Source organism: Oncorhynchus mykiss, chromosome 4 (assembly GCF_013265735.2).
Source record: "Oncorhynchus mykiss isolate Arlee chromosome 4, USDA_OmykA_1.1, whole genome shotgun sequence".
Lineage (NCBI taxonomy): Eukaryota > Metazoa > Chordata > Actinopteri > Salmoniformes > Salmonidae > Oncorhynchus > Oncorhynchus mykiss.
In genome coordinates, this window is record NC_048568.1 from 44,958,257 (window position 1) to 44,975,053 (window position 16,797).

General features: G+C 46.6%; 1 protein-coding gene across 2 annotated transcripts in view; it reads right to left on the reverse strand.

Annotated features, from left to right (window-relative positions):
* sec63 (SEC63 homolog, protein translocation regulator) overlaps window positions 1-16,406 on the reverse strand; it is a 42,203-nt gene extending 25,797 nt beyond the window's left edge. The window contains exons 1-5 of one of the 2 annotated variants that reach the window (XM_036976428.1): window positions 16,098-16,406; window positions 5,568-5,667; window positions 4,826-4,940; window positions 3,109-3,221; window positions 607-668 (exon numbers count right to left, since the gene is read on the reverse strand). In XM_036976428.1, coding sequence (XP_036832323.1) covers window positions 607-668; window positions 3,109-3,221; window positions 4,826-4,940; window positions 5,568-5,667; window positions 16,098-16,221 — 514 coding nt within the window. In that variant the 5' untranslated portion in view covers window positions 16,222-16,406. The remainder of the gene's footprint in view (window positions 1-606; window positions 669-3,108; window positions 3,222-4,825; window positions 4,941-5,567; window positions 5,668-16,097) is intronic. The other variant, XM_036976427.1, reaches the window with a different exon arrangement.
* Between the last annotated feature and the right edge of the window lie 391 nt (window positions 16,407-16,797).

Consider the following 16,797-nt stretch of genomic DNA (forward strand, 5'->3'; position numbering starts at 1 on the left):
TGGACACAGCGAAGAGACTTACCAATGACTTATCAAGCTGGACACAGCGAAGAGACTTACCAATGACTTATCAAGCTGGACACAGCGAAGAGACTTACCAATGACTTATCAAGCTGGACACAGCGAAGAGACTATCAATGACTTATCAAGCTGGACACAGCGAAGAGACTTACCAATGACTTATCAAGCTGAACACAGCGAAGAGACTTACCAATGACTTATCAAGCTGGACACAGCGAAGAGACTTACCAATTACTTATCAAGCTGGACACAGCGAAGAGACTAAATACGTAGGTCCATTTAAATTTCTTCACAGTTTTGGAAAAAAACTTTTAAAAAAAATGTTTTAAGTATAATTTCTATTCGTATTAGTCAAAACCACCCGCGGACCTGAATTAGAGTCCAGAGGGGCGTGACGCTCCGCAAGCTCCTTTCCTCGGAGGTGTCCACTAGTCTAAAAGCAGTGTCTTACATCACTCATTTCCTGTCAGATCAATAAAGGGTAAGAAACAAGTGCTTTTAACTTTTTAACTTTTGGAGGAAGGAGACACACTTCGGAAGTAGCATCGATGAAATGATTAAAACGTTGAGGAGTTGAACCGGTACCTTTTGGCCCATCTGGGTTTCCGTAGGTCTCCCAGTTCTGTCTTGACTCGTCATTGGTCAGCCTGGGGGAGGGGGCGGAAGGAAGAAAGTTACGAGATGAAGCAAACACATTGAGTGTTTCTCAAAACGCATACTACCTCCGAGCACGCAAACTGGAGCACGGGAGGGTCGGAGCACGGGCCCAAATCAAAGGCGGAGCATAGAGGGCCCTTCTGAAATGCATACTACGATTGGACATGCGTCAATGAAAGCGTCAACAGAAAGCATGGAAAGAAATGTGATGCAGATGTCCTTGAAATCATAATGGCAGCCATTTTATTTGAGCTGAAGCCGGAGCAAACGGACTCGGGAATGAAACGTTGCCTTTTCACATCTCATATGTTGCCGGACTACAATATTTGATATCTTGATACGTTAATAAATAGACGCTGTGATCATTATGGGCATGTTTACCTGCCTACTTAGAGGAGATAGCAAGCCCATAGTAAGTCAATAGGGCTAACTGGCTAGCTACTTGTACGGTTAGCTACGAAGAATTGTTCGCTCGCAACAACAAATCTAACTTGAAAAAACATTAGTGTTAAGTCATTTGTTGTTCAGCGTGAGGTAATACAGTAGAGGGAGTGCTGCTCAGTGTGAGGTAATACGGTAGGGGGAGTGCTGAGGTAATACAGTAGGGGGAGGAGCAGCGTGAGGTAATACAGTAGGGGGAGGAGCAGCGTGAGGTAATACAGTAGGGGGAGGAGCAGCGTGAGGTAATACGGTAGGGGGAGGAGCAGCGTGAGGTAATACAGTAGGGGGAGGAGCAGCGTGAGGTAATACAGTAGGGGGAGGAGCAGCGTGAGGTAATACAGTAGGGGGAGTGCTGAGGTAATACAGTAGGGGGAGTGCTGAGGTAATACAGTAGGGGGAGTGCTGAGGTAATACAGTAGGGGGAGTGCTGAGGTAATACAGTAGGGGGAGTGCTGAGATAATACAGTAGGGGGAGTGCTGAGGTAATACAGTAGGGGGAGGAGCAGCGTGAGGTAATACAGTAGGGGGAGTGCTGAGGTAATACAGTAGGGGGAGTGCTGAGGTAATACAGTAGGGGGAGTGCTGAGGTAATACAGTAGGGGGAGTGCTGAGGTAATACAGTAGGGGGAGGAGCAGCGTGAGGTAATACAGTAGGGGGAGTGCTGAGGTAATACAGTAGGGGGAGTGCTGAGGTAATACAGTAGGGGGAGTGCTGAGGTAATACAGTAGGGGGAGTGCTGAGGTAATACAGTAGGGGGAGTGCTGCTCAGTGTGAGGTAATGCAGTAGGGGGAGTGCTGCTCAGCGTGAGGGAATACAGTAGGGGGAGTGCTGCTCAGCGTGAGGTAATACAGTAGGGGGAGTGCTGCTCAGCGTGAGGTAATACAGTAGGGGGAGTGCTGAGGTAATACAGTAGGGGGAGTGTGAGGTAATACAGTAGGGGGAGTGCTGCTCAGCGTGAGGTAATACAGTAGGGGGAGTGCTGCTCTAATGGAAGGTTTGTGTTCTCCACACTCGTCTCTCTCGTCCTCACAAGAACGTCGTGAAGATAACGCACTCGGACCATGAGAGCGCAGCACGGCAGTACGCAGCACGGTAGTACGCAGCACGGTAGTACGCAGCACGGTAGTACGCAGCACGGTAGTACGCAAATATGAGAAACACCCAGTGATTCATATTAACATTACTATATAATCTAGTTCACACAGACAGAGACAGACAGACAGAGATACAGACAGACACACAGACTGAGACACACAGACAGAGAGAGACACAGAGACAGAGAGAGACACAGAGACAGAGACAGACACACAGACAGAGACAGACACACAGACAGAGACAGACACACAGACAGAGACAGACACACAGACAGACAGACAGACAGACCGAGACAGACAGACAGACCGACAGACCGACAGACCGAGACAGACAGACAGACCGAGACAGACAGACAGAGACAGACAGACAGACCGAGACAGACAGACAGACCGAGACAGACAGACAGACCGAGACAGACACACAGACCGAGACAGACAGACAGACCGAGACAGACACACAGACCGAGACAGACAGACACACAGACCGAGACAGACAGACACACAGACCGAGACAGACAGACACACAGACCGAGACAGACAGACACACAGACCGAGACAGACAGACACACAGACCGAGACAGACAGACACACAGACCGAGACAGACAGACACACAGACCGAGACAGACAGACACACAGACCGAGACAGACAGACACACAGACCGAGACAGACAGACACACAGACCGAGACACACACACAGAGACAGACACACAGAGACAGACACACAGAGACAGACACACAGAGACAGACACACACAGAGACAGACACACAGAGACAGACACACAGAGACAGACACACACAGAGACAGACACACAGAGACAGACACACAGAGACAGACAGACACACACAGACAGACAGAGACAGAGAGACAGACAGAGACAGAAACAGACTTACGCGGAGTGTGCTTTGGCGATCCTCATGAACAAGTCTTCATCTCCTCCTTTATCAGGATGGAACTTCAGCGACAGCAGACGGTACTGCTTCTTAATCTCTGATACAGACGCTCCCTACACACACACACACACACGGTCAATCCATATCATTTCTCTTAATGACGATGTATCTGTGTGCGTCTGTCTGCGCGTGCGTGTCAGCTTGTGCAACGACATTCTAGAAGATTCTGTGCTTCTAACTTTGTGGCAACAGTTTGGGGAAGGCCCTTTCCTGTTTCAGCATGACAATGCCCCCTGTGCACAAAGCGAGGTCCACATAGAAATGGTTTGTTGAGACCGGTGTGGAAGAACTTGACTGGCCTGCACAAAGCCCTGACCTCAACCCCATCGAACACCTTTGGGATGAAATGGAATGCCGACTGTGAGCCTGAAGGTCTAATCGCCCAACATCAGTGTCCGACCTCATTAATGCTGTTGTGACTGAATGGAAGCAAGTCCCCACAGCAATGTTCCAACATCTAGTGGAAAGCCTTCCCAGAAGAGTGGAGGCTGTTATAGCAGCAATGTTCCTACATCTAGTGGAAAGCCTTCCCAGAAGAGTGGAGGCTGTTATAGCAGCAATGTTCCAACATCTAGTGGAAAGCCTTCCCAGAAGAGTGGAGGCTGTTATAGCAGCAATGTTCCAACATCTAGTGGAAAGCCTTCCCAGAAGAGTGGAGGCTGTTATAGCATCAATGTTCCTACATCTAGTGGAAAGCCTTCCCAGAAGAGTGGAGGCTGTTATAGCAGCAATGTTCCAACATCTAGTGGAAAGTCTTCCCAGAAGAGTGGCTGTTATAGCAGCAATGTTCCAACATCTAGTGGAAAGCCTTCCCAGAAGAGTGGAGGCTGTTATAGCAGCAATGTTCCAACATCTAGTGGAAAGCCTTCCCAGAAGAGTGGAGGTTGTTATAGCAGCAATGTTCCAACATCTAGTGGAAAGCCTTCCCTGAAGAGTGGAGGCTGTTATAGCAGCAATGTTCCAACATCTAGTGGAAAGCCTTCCCAGAAGAGTGGAGGCTGTTATAGCATCAATGTTCCTACATCTAGTGGAAAGCCTTCCCAGAAGAGTGGAGGCTGTTATAGCAGCAATGTTCCAACATCTAGTGGAAAGCCTTCCCAGAAGAGTGGAGGCTGTTATAGCAGCAATGTTCCAACATCTAGTGGAAAGCCTTCCCAGAAGAGTGGAGGCTGTTATAGCAGCAATGTTCCAACATCTAGTGGAAAGCCTTCCCAGAAGAGTGGAGGCTGTTATAGCATCAATGTTCCTACATCTAGTGGAAAGCCTTCCCAGAAGAGTGGAGGCTGTTATAGCAGCAATGTTCCAACATCTAGTGGAAAGTCTTCCCAGAAGAGTGGCTGTTATAGCAGCAATGTTCCAACATCTAGTGGAAAGCCTTCCCAGAAGAGTGGAGGCTGTTATAGCAGCAATGTTCCAACATCTAGTGGAAAGCCTTCCCAGAAGAGTGGAGGTTGTTATAGCAGCAATGTTCCAACATCTAGTGGAAAGCCTTCCCTGAAGAGTGGAGGCTGTTATAGCAGCAATGTTCCAACATCTAGTGGAAAGCCTTCCCAGAAGAGTGGAGGCTGTTAAGCCTGTGTGGGTCAGGTAGTGTGTATTGGTCAGGTAGTGTGTATTGGTCAGGTAGTGTGTATTGGTCAGGTAGTGTGTGTGTTACCTGGTCCAGGCCGAGGACTTCATAAGGGTTATACTCCTGGTACTCTCGGTCTAGCTTGGACACTTTGTAGGCCAGCAGCAGAAACACAGCCCAGCCAAACAATAGGGCTGCTTTCCTACACAAACAAACAACAGGTTATCTCACACAGAGACAGAGAGAGAGAGAGAGACAGAGAGAGAGACAGAGAGAGAGACAGAGAGAGAGACAGAGAGACAGAGAGAGAGACAGAGAGAGAGACAGAGAGAGAGACAGAGAGAGAGACACAGAGAGAGACACAGAGAGAGACACAGAGAGAGACACAGAGAGAGACACAGAGAGAGACACAGACACAGAGACAGACACAGAGAGAGACACAGACACAGAGACAGACACACAGAGAGACAGAGAGACAGACAGAGACACAGACAGAGAGAGAGAGAGAGAGACACACAGAGAGACAGACACACACAGAGACAGACACACACAGAGACAGACACACACAGAGACAGACACACACAGAGACAGACACACACAGAGACAGACACACACAGAGACAGACACACACAGAGACAGACACACAGAGACAGACACACAGAGAGACAGACACACAGAGACAGACACACAGAGACAGACACACAGAGACAGACACACAGAGACAGACACACAGAGACAGACACACAGAGACAGACACACAGAGACAGACACACAGAGACAGACACACAGAGACACACCCAGGTTCTGGTTCATTAAGGAAGTGACTCACTTCAGTGTGGGTATGATGCTCTGCTGAGACTTCATCAAGCGGAGGCAGTACCACAGACACCGTCCATGCACCTTCCGCAGGCTCTTCAGACGCAGCTGTTCTGGGGTGACACACACGTTAGACAGGGAGTCACGGACATGTGGATGTGTGTACATACAACTGTTTAGAGTAAAATACCCCCTCCCTCAGAGAAAGCTGACAGTACCCCCCACCTCCCAGAGAAAGCTGATAGCACAGCACCCCCCCCCCTCCGCCCAGAGAAAGCTGATAGTACCCCCCTCCCTCAGGGAAAGCTGACAGTACCCCCCTCCCCCAGAGAAAGCTAACAGTACCCCCCCCCCCCCCCCCCCCCCCAGAGAAAGCTGACAGTACCCCCCCCCTCCCAGAGAAAGCTGACAGTACCCCCCTCCCCCAGAGAAAGCTGACAGTACCCCCCTCCCCCAGAGAAAGCTGACAGTACCCCCCCCCCCCCCCTCCCAGAGAAAGCTGACAGTACCCCCCTCCCCCAGAGAAAGCTGACAGTACCCCCCTCCCCCAGAGAAAGCTGACAGTACCCCCCCCTCCCAGAGAAAGCTGACAGTACCCCCCTCCCCCAGAGAAAGCTGACAGTACCCCCCCCTCCCAGAGAAAGCTGACAGTACCCCCCCCTCCCAGAGAAAGCTGACAGTACCCCCCCCTCCCAGAGAAAGCTGACAGTACCCCCCCTCCCCCAGAGAAAGCTGACAGTACCCCCCTCCCCCAGAGAAAGCTGACAGAACCCCCCTCCCAGAGAAAGCTGACAGTACCCCCCTCCCCCAGAGAAAGCTGACAGTACCCCCCCCTCCCAGAGAAAGCTGACAGTACCCCCCTCCCCCAGAGAAAGCTGACAGTACCCCCTCCTCCCCCAGAAAAAGCTGACAGTACCCCCCTCCCCCAGAAAAAGCTGACAGTACCCCCCTCCCCCAGAAAAAGCTGACAGTACCCCCCTCCTCCCCCAGAGAAAGCTGACAGTACCCCCCTCCCCCAGAGAAAGCTGACAGTACCCCCCTCCCCCAGAGAAAGCTGACAGTACCCCCCTCCCCCAGAGAAAGCTGACAGTACCCCCCTCCCCCAGAGAAAGCTGACAGTACCCCCTCCCCCAGAGAAAGCTGACAGTACCCCCCCCCTCCCAGAGAAAGCTGACAGTACCCCCCTCCCCCAGAGAAAGCTGACAGTACCCCCCTCCCCCAGAAAAAGCTGACAGTACCCCCCTCCCCCAGAAAAAGCTGACAGTACCCCCCTCCTCCCCCAGAGAAAGCTGACAGTACCCCCCTCCTCCCCCAGAGAAAGCTGACAGTACCCCCATCCCCCAGAGAAAGCTGACAGAACCCCCCTCCCAGAGAAAGCTGACAGTACCCCCCTCCCCCAGAGAAAGCTGACAGTACCCCCATCCCCCAGAGAAAGCTGACAGTACCCCCATCCCCCAGAGAAAGCTGACAGTACCCCCATCCCCCAGAGAAAGCTGACAGTACCCCCCTCCTCCCCCAGAGAAAGCTGACAGTACCCCCCTCCCCCAGAGAAAGCTGACAGTACCCCCCTCCCTACATGATTCCATATGTGTTATTTCAGTCTTCACTATTATTTCTACAATGTAGAAAATAGTCAAAAGAAAAGAAAACCCCTGGGAATGAGTAGATGTGTCCTAACTTTTGACTCTCTCGCTGTCTGTGTGTCTCTCCCTGTCTCTCTCTCTCTCTGTGTCTCTCTCTCTCTGTGTGTGTGTGTGTGTGTCACTCTCTGTGTGTGTCACTCTCTCTCTGTCTGTGTGTCTCTCCCTCTCTCTGTCTGTGTGTCTCTCCCTCTCTCTGTCTGTGTGTCTCTCCCTCTCTCTCTGTGTCTCTCTGGCTCTCTCTCTCTCGCTCTCTGCCTCTCTGTGTCTCTCTCTCTCTGTCTCTCGCTCTCTGTGTGTCTCTCTCGGTTTCTCTCTGTGTGTCTCTCTCTCGCTCTCTCTCTCTGTGTGTCTCTCTCTCTCTGTGTGTGTGTGTGTCACACTCTGTGTGTGTCACTCTCTGTGTGTGTCACTCTCTCTCTATGTCTGTGTGTCTCTCCCTCTCTATGTCTGTGTGTCTCTCTGGCTCTCTCTCTGTGTCTCTCTGGCTCTCTCTCTGTGTGTCTCTCTCTCTGTATCGCTCTCTGTGTCTCTCTCGCTCTCTGTGTGTCTCTCTCGCTCTCTGTGTGTCTCTCTCGCTCTCTCTCTCTGTGTGTCTCTCTCTCTCTGTGTGTGTGTGTGTCACACTCTGTGTGTGTCACTCTCTGTGTGTGTCACTCTCTCTCTATGTCTGTGTGTCTCTCCCTCTCTATGTCTGTGTGTCTCTCTGGCTCTCTCTCTGTGTCTCTCTGGCTCTCTCTCTGTGTGTCTCTCTCTCTGTATCGCTCTCTGTGTCTCTCTCGCTCTCTGTGTGTCTCTCTCGCTCTCTGTGTGTCTCTCTCGCTCTCTCTCTGTGTGTCTCTCTCTCTCTGTGTGTGTGTGTGTCACACTCTGTGTGTGTCACTCTCTGTGTGTGTCACTCTCTCTCTATGTCTGTGTGTCTCTCCCTCTCTATGTCTGTGTGTCTCTCTGGCTCTCTCTCTGTGTCTCTCTGGCTCTCTCTCTGTGTGTCTCTCTCTCGCTCTCTCTGTCTGTCTCTCTCTCTCTGTATCGCTCTCTCTGTCTCTCTCGCTCTCTGTCTCTCTCGCTCTCTGTCTCTCTCGCTCTCTGTCTCTCTCGCTCTCTGTCTCTCTCGCTCTCTGTCTCTCTCGCTCTCTGTCTCTGTGTGTCTCGCTCTCTGTGTGTCTCTCTGTGTGTCTCTCTCGCTCTCTGTGTGTCTCTCTCGCTCTCTGTGTGTCTCTCTCGCTCTCTGTGTGTCTCTCTCGCTCTCTGTGTGTCTCTCTCGCTCTCTGTGTGTCTCTCTCGCTCTCTGTGTGTCTCGCTCGCTCTCTGTGTGTCTCGCTCGCTCTCTGTGTGTCTCGCTCGCTCTCTGTGTGTCTCGCTCGCTCTCTGTGTGTCTCGCTCGCTCTCTGTGTGTCTCGCTCGCTCTCTGTGTGTCTCTCTCGCTCTCTGTGTGTCTCTCTCGCTCTCTGTGTGTCTCCCTCGCTCTCTGTGTGTCTCTCTCGCTCTCTGTCTCTCCCGCTCTCTGTCTCTCTCGCTCTCTGTCTCTCGCTCTCTGTCTCTCTCGCTCTCTGTGTGTCTCACTCTCTGTGTGTCTCACTCTCTGTGTGTCTCGCTCTGTGTGTCTCGCTCTCTGCCTCTCTGTATCTCTCTCTGTGTGTCTCTCTCGCTCTCTGTGTGTCTCTTTTGCTCTCTGTGTGTCTCTCTCGCTCTCTGTCTCTCTCGCTCTCTGTCTCTCTCGCTCTCTGTGTGTCTCGCTCTCTGTGTGTCTCGCTCTCTGTGTGTCTCTCTCGCTCTCTGTGTGTCTCGCTCGCTCTCTGTGTGTCTCGCTCGCTCTCTGTGTGTCTCGCTCGCTCTCTGTGTGTCTCGCTCGCTCTCTGTGTGTCTCTCTCGCTCTCTGTGTGTCTCGCTCGCTCTCTGTGTGTCTCGCTCGCTCTCTGTGTGTCTCTCTCGCTCTCTGTGTGTCTCGCTCGCTCTCTGTGTGTCTCGCTCGCTCTCTGTGTGTCTCGCTCTCTGTGTGTCTCGCTCTCTGTGTGTCTCGCTCTCTGTGTGTCTCGCTCTCTGTGTGTCTCGCTCTCTGTGTGTCTCTCTCGCTCTCTGTCTCTCTCGCTCTCTGCCGCGCTCTCTGTCTCTCTCTGTCGCGCTCTCTGTCTCTCTCTCGCTCTCTGTCTCTCTGTCGCGTTCTCTCGCTCTCTGTGTCTCTGTGTGTGTCTCTGTGTGTGTCTCTGTGTGTGTCTCTGTGTGTGTCTCTGTGTGTGTCTCTGTGTGTGTCTCTGTGTGTGTCTCTGTGTGTGTCTCTGTGTGTGTCTCTGTGTGTGTCTCTGTGTGTGTCTCTGTGTGTGTGTGTCTCTACAGTGTTTTAACAATGTACAAATGGTTAAAGGACACAAGATAAAATAAATAAGCATAAATATGGGTTGTATTTACAATGGTGTTTGTTCTTCACTGGTTGCCCTTTTCTCGTGGCAACAGGTCACACATCTTGCTGCTGTGATGGCACACTGTGGAATTTCACCCAGTAGATATGGGAGTTGATCAAAATTGGATTTGTTTTCGAATTCTTTGTGGATCTGTGTAATCTGAGAGAAATATGTCTCTCTAATATGGTCATACATTGGGCAGGAGGTTAGGAAGTGCAGCTCAGTTTCCACCTCATTTTGTGGGCAGTGAGCACATAGCCTGTCTTCTCTTGAGAGTCAGGTCTGCCTATGGTGGCCTTGCTCAATAGCAAGGCTATGCTCACTGAGTCTGTACATAGTCAAAGCTTTCCTTAAGTTTGGGTCAGTCACAGTGGTCAGGTATTCTGCTGCTGTGTAGGGCCAAATAGCATTCTAGTTTGCTCTGTATTTTTTGTTAATTCTTTCCAATGTGTCAAGTAATTATCTTTTTGTTTTCTCATGATTTGGTTGGGTCTAATTGTGCTGCTGTCCTGGGGCTCTGTAGGGTGTTTGTGTGAACAGAGCCCCAGGACCAGCTTGCTTAGGGGACTCTTCTCCAGGTTTTTTTTTTTTTCCTCTCTCTCTCTCTCTCTCTCTCTCTCTCTCTCTCTCTCTCTCTCTCTCTCTCTCTCTCTCTCTCTCTCTCTCTCTCTCTCTCTCTCTCTCTCATTCAATGGGTCGCTTTGTTATTTTATAACTAAAACACTTCACTGCATTTCAAATCATGAATGACTCATATGCTGTGTGATTACATGAACAAATACATGATTGATACAGTAGTTTATATTAGACTAAGTATTGAAATTTGGGCCTCTAAGTCACGGTATTAAGACTAAACAGGATGTGCTCTAAGGCCTACAGCTCCATGATGGTTCTACAAGGCTGTTATACCAAGTCTACTAATGATAATGACAGTGGTTCTATACTACTAATGATAATGACATGGTGGTTCTATACTACTAATGATAATGACATGGTGGTTCTATACTACTAATGATAATGACATGGTGGTTCTATACTACTAATGATAATGACATGGTGGTTCTATACTACTAATGATAATGACATGGTGGTTCTATACTACTAATGATAATGACATGGTGGTTCTATACTACTAATGATAATGACATGGTGGTTCTATACTACTAATGATAATGACATGGTGGTTCTATACTACTAATGATAATGACATGGTGGTTCTATACTACTAATGATAATGACATGGTGGTTCTATACACCTAATGATAATGACATGGTGGTTCTATACTACTAATGATAATGACATGGTGGTTCTATACTACTAATGATAATGACATGGTGGTCCTATACTAAGTCTACTAATGATAATGACATGGTGGTTCTATACTACTAATGATAATGACATGGTGGTTCTATACTACTAATGATAATGACATGGTGGTTCTATACTACTAATGATAATGACATGGTGGTTCTATACTACTAATGATAATGACATGGTGGTTCTATACTAAGTCTACTAATGATAATGACATGGTGGTTCTATACTAAGTCTACTAATGATAATGACATGGTGGTTCTATACTCCTAATGATAATGACATGGTGGTTCTATACTACTAATGATAATGGCATGGTGGTTCTATACTAAGTCTACTAATGATAAGGACATGGTGGTTCTATACTAAGTCTACTAATGATAATGACACGGTGGTTCTATACTAAGTCTACTAATGATAATGACATGGTGGTTCTATACTAAGTCTACTAATGATAATGACATGGTGGTTCTATACTAAGTCTACTAATGATAATGACATGGTGGTTCTATACAGAGTCTACTAATGATAATGACATGGTGGTTCTATACTAAGTCTACTAATGATAATGACATGGTGGTTCTATACTAACCCTACTAATGATAATGACATGGTGGTTCTATACTAAGTCTACTAATGATAATGACATGGTGGTTCTATACTAAGTCTACTAATGATAATGACATGGTGGTTCTATACTCCTAATGATAATGACATAGTGGTTCTACATTAAGTCTACTAATGATAATGACATGGTGGTTCTATACTAACCCTACTAATGATACTGACATGGTGGTTCTATACTAAGTCTACTAATGATAATGACATGGTGGTTCTATACTAACCCTACTAATGATACTGACATGGTGGTTCTATACTAACCCTACTAATGATAATGACATGGTGGTTCTATACTAAGTATACTAATGATAATGACATGGTGGTTCTATACTAAGTCTACTAATGATAATGACATGGTGGTTCTATACTAAATCTACTAATGATAATGACATGGTGGTTCTATACTAAGTCTACTAATGATAATGCCATGGTGGTTCTATACTAAGTCTACTAATGATAATGACATGGTGGTTCTATACTAAGTATACTAATGATAATGACATGGTGGTTCTATACTAAGTCTACTAATGATAATGACATGGTGGTTCTATACTAAATCTACTAATGATAATGACATGGTGGTTCTATACTAAGTCTACTAATGATAATGCCATGGTGGTTCTATACTAAGTCTACTAATGATAATGCCATGGTAGTTCTATACTAAGTCTACTAATGATAATGACATGGTGGTTCTATACTAAGTCTACTAATGATAATGACATGGTGGTTCTATACAGAGTCTACTAATGATAATGACATGGTGGTTCTATACTAAGTCTACTAATGATAATGACATGGTGGTTCTATACTAAGTCTACTAATGATAATGACATGGTGGTTCTATACTAAGTCTACTAATGATAATGACATGGTAGTTCTATACTAAGTCTACTAATGATAATGACATGGTGGTTCTATACTACTAATGATAATGACATGGTGGTTCTATACTAAGTCTACTAATGATAATGACATGGTGGTTCTATACTAAGTCTACTAATGATAATGACATGGTGGTTCTATACTAAGTCTACTAATGATAATGACATGGTGGTTCTATACTAACCCTGAACATATTGGAATCGGACGATATTAGCTAAAAAATGCCAACATCGGTATCGGCCCGACACCAATGTTAACAACCATTGTCAAAGCTACCGTGATTACCCATATAACATTAGGTACATGACGTAATGACACCCCGTAAAATGTTGCGCTATACGTTCAACACAGCATTCCTAACCTCGCCCACAATGTCTGCTGTGTGGATCGAGCAGTCAACAAGTCCAGCAGTCATTTGAAGGAGTAAGATCATTTTAGAGAGACAACCCAATGGCGAAATCCATTAAAGCCAAGATAATGGAATTCATTGCCCTTGACAATCAACCGTTTCTCTGTCGTGGGTGATGTTGGCTTTCGCCGACTGTTCGAGCACCGGTACACACTACCAAGTGCGCTATTCTTCAGATGTTACCCTACAGGAGTTACACAGTAATAGCGTCACTGCTATTAGCTTCATGACGCACTTAAAAGATATGTCAAATAACACTATTTATATAATAATAATAATAATATTAATAAATAAGCTTTTAAAAGTCAAATAACACATTATATACATTATATAATGTTGTGTGTTCTACATTTGCACGTGCAAGCCAAGCGCCACCACTACTATCAGTAGCATTGTCAAAGCTGTACAAGAAAGGTCTGCAAACAAGCACACACCGGCCACGAACGACATGTTTACAATATCGCGATATTGGTATCAGCCAAAATGTAATATCGGTGCATCACTATTAAAAATAGCAAAATGTGAAATGATTTATCTGACATGTTGCTGTTGCGTGAGGCTTGGAGCTCATGGAATTAGCAGGCTAGTGAACAAACACTGGAACAGGCGAGAACTGTCTTATTTCTGTAGATATATGAGTTATAAAGCCAGGCACATTTAACAGTTCAGCTATTGATTATAGACCTAATTAAAAGTTGTGGTTTCTTCTCGCCTTACAATTAAGGCAACAGCTGTTTTCTCCTCTCCTAACTCCACCACATCGTTCTCAACCACAATACGCTGGTTAACATTACTATTATACACATAGAAACATGGTCTAGGAAAAGTTGCCAATTCAACAGTGGACTGATTGTTTCAGAACTGCAGACAGCGACTGCTATCAAACACAGGACAAAGTGCATTTGTTATAAAAGTATATACATTTTATCAGTGTTACACCATTGTGTCATTAATCATATACAATATCGGTAGCACATGTCTTAGAATGATGGACTGAGCCATCCCCACAGCCTCCACAATGGATCAGTCCACTCAGACAGGAACCAATCAGACAGGTGTCTTAGCGTGGTGATGGACTGTACCATCCCCACAGCCTCCACAATGGATCAGTCCACTCAGACAGGAACCAATCAGACAGGTGTCTTAGCGTGATGGACTGAGCCATCCCCACAGCCTCCACAATGGATCAGTCCACTCAGACAGGAACCAATCAGACAGGTGTCTTGCACACCATTCTTTTTTTTTTACTATAGAAATCTCGAGGTCAGCCCTACATGCGTCTATATCAAATCTAGCAATATGGTTTATTTTGGGAGCTATATTGGCAGCCTAGCAAAGGCATAGCCAGAAATTAGTTAGTGGGAGGGCCTGCAGGGATATGGATGGGACAACATTTGTAATAATAATAATAATACATTATTTTCTCAATCTGATTGGGTGGGCCCGGCAGGACCTGGCTCCCCAGTTGGTGGGCCTGTGTCCACCCAGGCCTATGCCCCTGCTGCCTAGGCTAGTCTGCTAGAGGTAGACTCTTCTTTGCACAAACATACAGGTCATCTATCTAGATGTACATGGAGTCTCAGTCTGTATGTTGCACTGGTACTTTCAATTCTGACATTAGGTGTAGCCATCGATTAACATAATCTGATACGACTTCCACGTTGTCAAACGGATACAGGGGGACTAAACTGTTTTCCTGGGTAGCAGACTAACATCCACGGAGAAGGAAGTTCATAACAAACGTCACCAATCGCATGGAGCTGAGACCAGGCTTTGTGGAGTCAAGTACCAACTACATCGCCCAAGTCAATACAGCATTTTCTTTAAACTATGAAACGCCCACCTTTACCCATGGTTGTCACCTGTAGTTGCATGCAATTCTTTTTTTTCTAAAACCCATACTTAAAAAAAAAAAAAACTTGAATGAAATACCACCACCGACTGTTAGCTCATTGCTGTTGCTCTAAGATGGCAACTCGCCGCAAATGTGCATATGACAATTGAATCTCAACGAGGAAACATTTGGGGGCGTTGTTTGATTACCGTTTATTGAAAAAAAAAGCATTCATTTCAGCAGGCAAAGATTCCACAAAGCCCGGTCTCGGCTCCACACCGTTGATGAAATACCTCAGAAACTTCATTCACCGTGGAGTTTAGTCCGCTACTTCACGGGTAAAAGTTAGCATAACAGACAGCTGTGACGGGATAGCTACAATACTAGGGTAAACATGTTTCTTTATGAATTCAACCTCACGGCCATATCAAAAACCTTCCAATGCTTTACTTAGTTATCAATCAAGTGACTAAATAAATACAAGTTAGTTAGCTAGCAAGTATAGCTATAGGTAGCTAGCTACCACCAACCCACGAACGTCGGCTAACGTGACCAGCAGCATACGTAACGAACGTCGGCTAACGTGACCAGCGGCACACGTAACGAACATCGGCTAACGTGACCAGCGGCACACGTAACGAACGTCGGCTAACGTGACCAGCAGCACACGTAACGAACATCGGCTAACGTGACCAGCGGCACACGTAACGAACGTCGGCTAACGTGACCAGCAGCACACGTAACGAACATCGGCTAACGTTACCAGCAGCATACGTAACGAACTTCGGCTAACGTCAACAGCAACATACGTAACGTAATGAACGTCGCAAAGAGTATTTTGCCAGACGACGTAAAATTCAGAGTAACCCGTTAACTAGCTAGCTAAAGTTAGCTAGCTGGACGGGACCATTTGTTATATAGCTAACTGACGCAGCTAGCTGGCTAAGTCACCAGACAAACATTAAGCTGAACGAGAAATACTAGCCAGTTAGGTGTTATTAGCACTGATATAGTATCCAATGAAATAAATAAAAATAAATAAAATAAAAGTTAGCCAGTCATATTGGTTAGCTAACTCGTAGCTAGCTGTTAGTTATGTAAACACCAACGCAGAGAGATTGGGCATGACGCTTCATAGCACCCCCCCCCATAGCAGTGCAGAGTTGGTAACGTCAGTTAACTACTTGTTGTTATGTGTATTTCAGCCAGCTAGTTAACTACTACATGCGAATGTAGCTAGCTGGCAACAGAGTTGGCTGGCAAGAAAAACTCTGTAACTAGTGGTGGTCCGTCTCGGAACTGGCTAATCGAATTTGTTAGTTAGCAGGCTAGCTAACTTCACCCATCACACACACACACACAGCATACTTAGCTAACTAACCAACTTTAGCATGCTAAGCTAGGTGATGCTATCTTGTCGTATATACATCGGGGCCTTACCAGCATTCTGATCTCGGGGCCAGAGGTAATATGTGGCTGGGATAACGATGAGTCCAACAAAGGACGTTAGAAAGTAGAAAAATGTGTTGCCGCTGTCATCGTACTGAAACTGTTGCCCGGCCATTTCGTCGCGGGGTGTCTAGGGTGCCCCCTTTTCTTTCTCCACCGCTATGCCTTCCCAATCAAAGCCCAGTATGTATGACTTGACACACACCACTGATCAGGCAACAGCTAGCATAGGGCCAAAACAGCGCGATGCTGCGAGAGATCGGGTACGTGGTTTACGCCTGCGCAGTTGGTTAGTCTCTGCTTCCGTTCTTCTTCTTCTTCTTCTTCTTCGTCTGTGGAACTTCCGGGAACTTGTCCCTTTTGTTATGCTTCCACCTACTGTTTAGTATTTGATATTACTTCCAGCCTTGGAACTGTACTTGGTAAACTAGATGAGATACAGCTTTTGTCAAAGTTTAAAAGTCAAAAGTAGATTTTGTTTTGTACATTTTCCCTAACCCTAACCCTTTTCCTAACCTTAACCTAATTATCCCGAACTGCTACGTTAATACTCCTAACCTGTTGCGTAACTTCTAAACCTGCTACGAAAAGTCCCTTTTGACAAAAGCTGTATACCTTCTAGAAAAAAAAACGTGTTTCTCTTATGTCTGCTACGTTAGGTTCGCGCTGTACTGAACCACTGTTTATAATA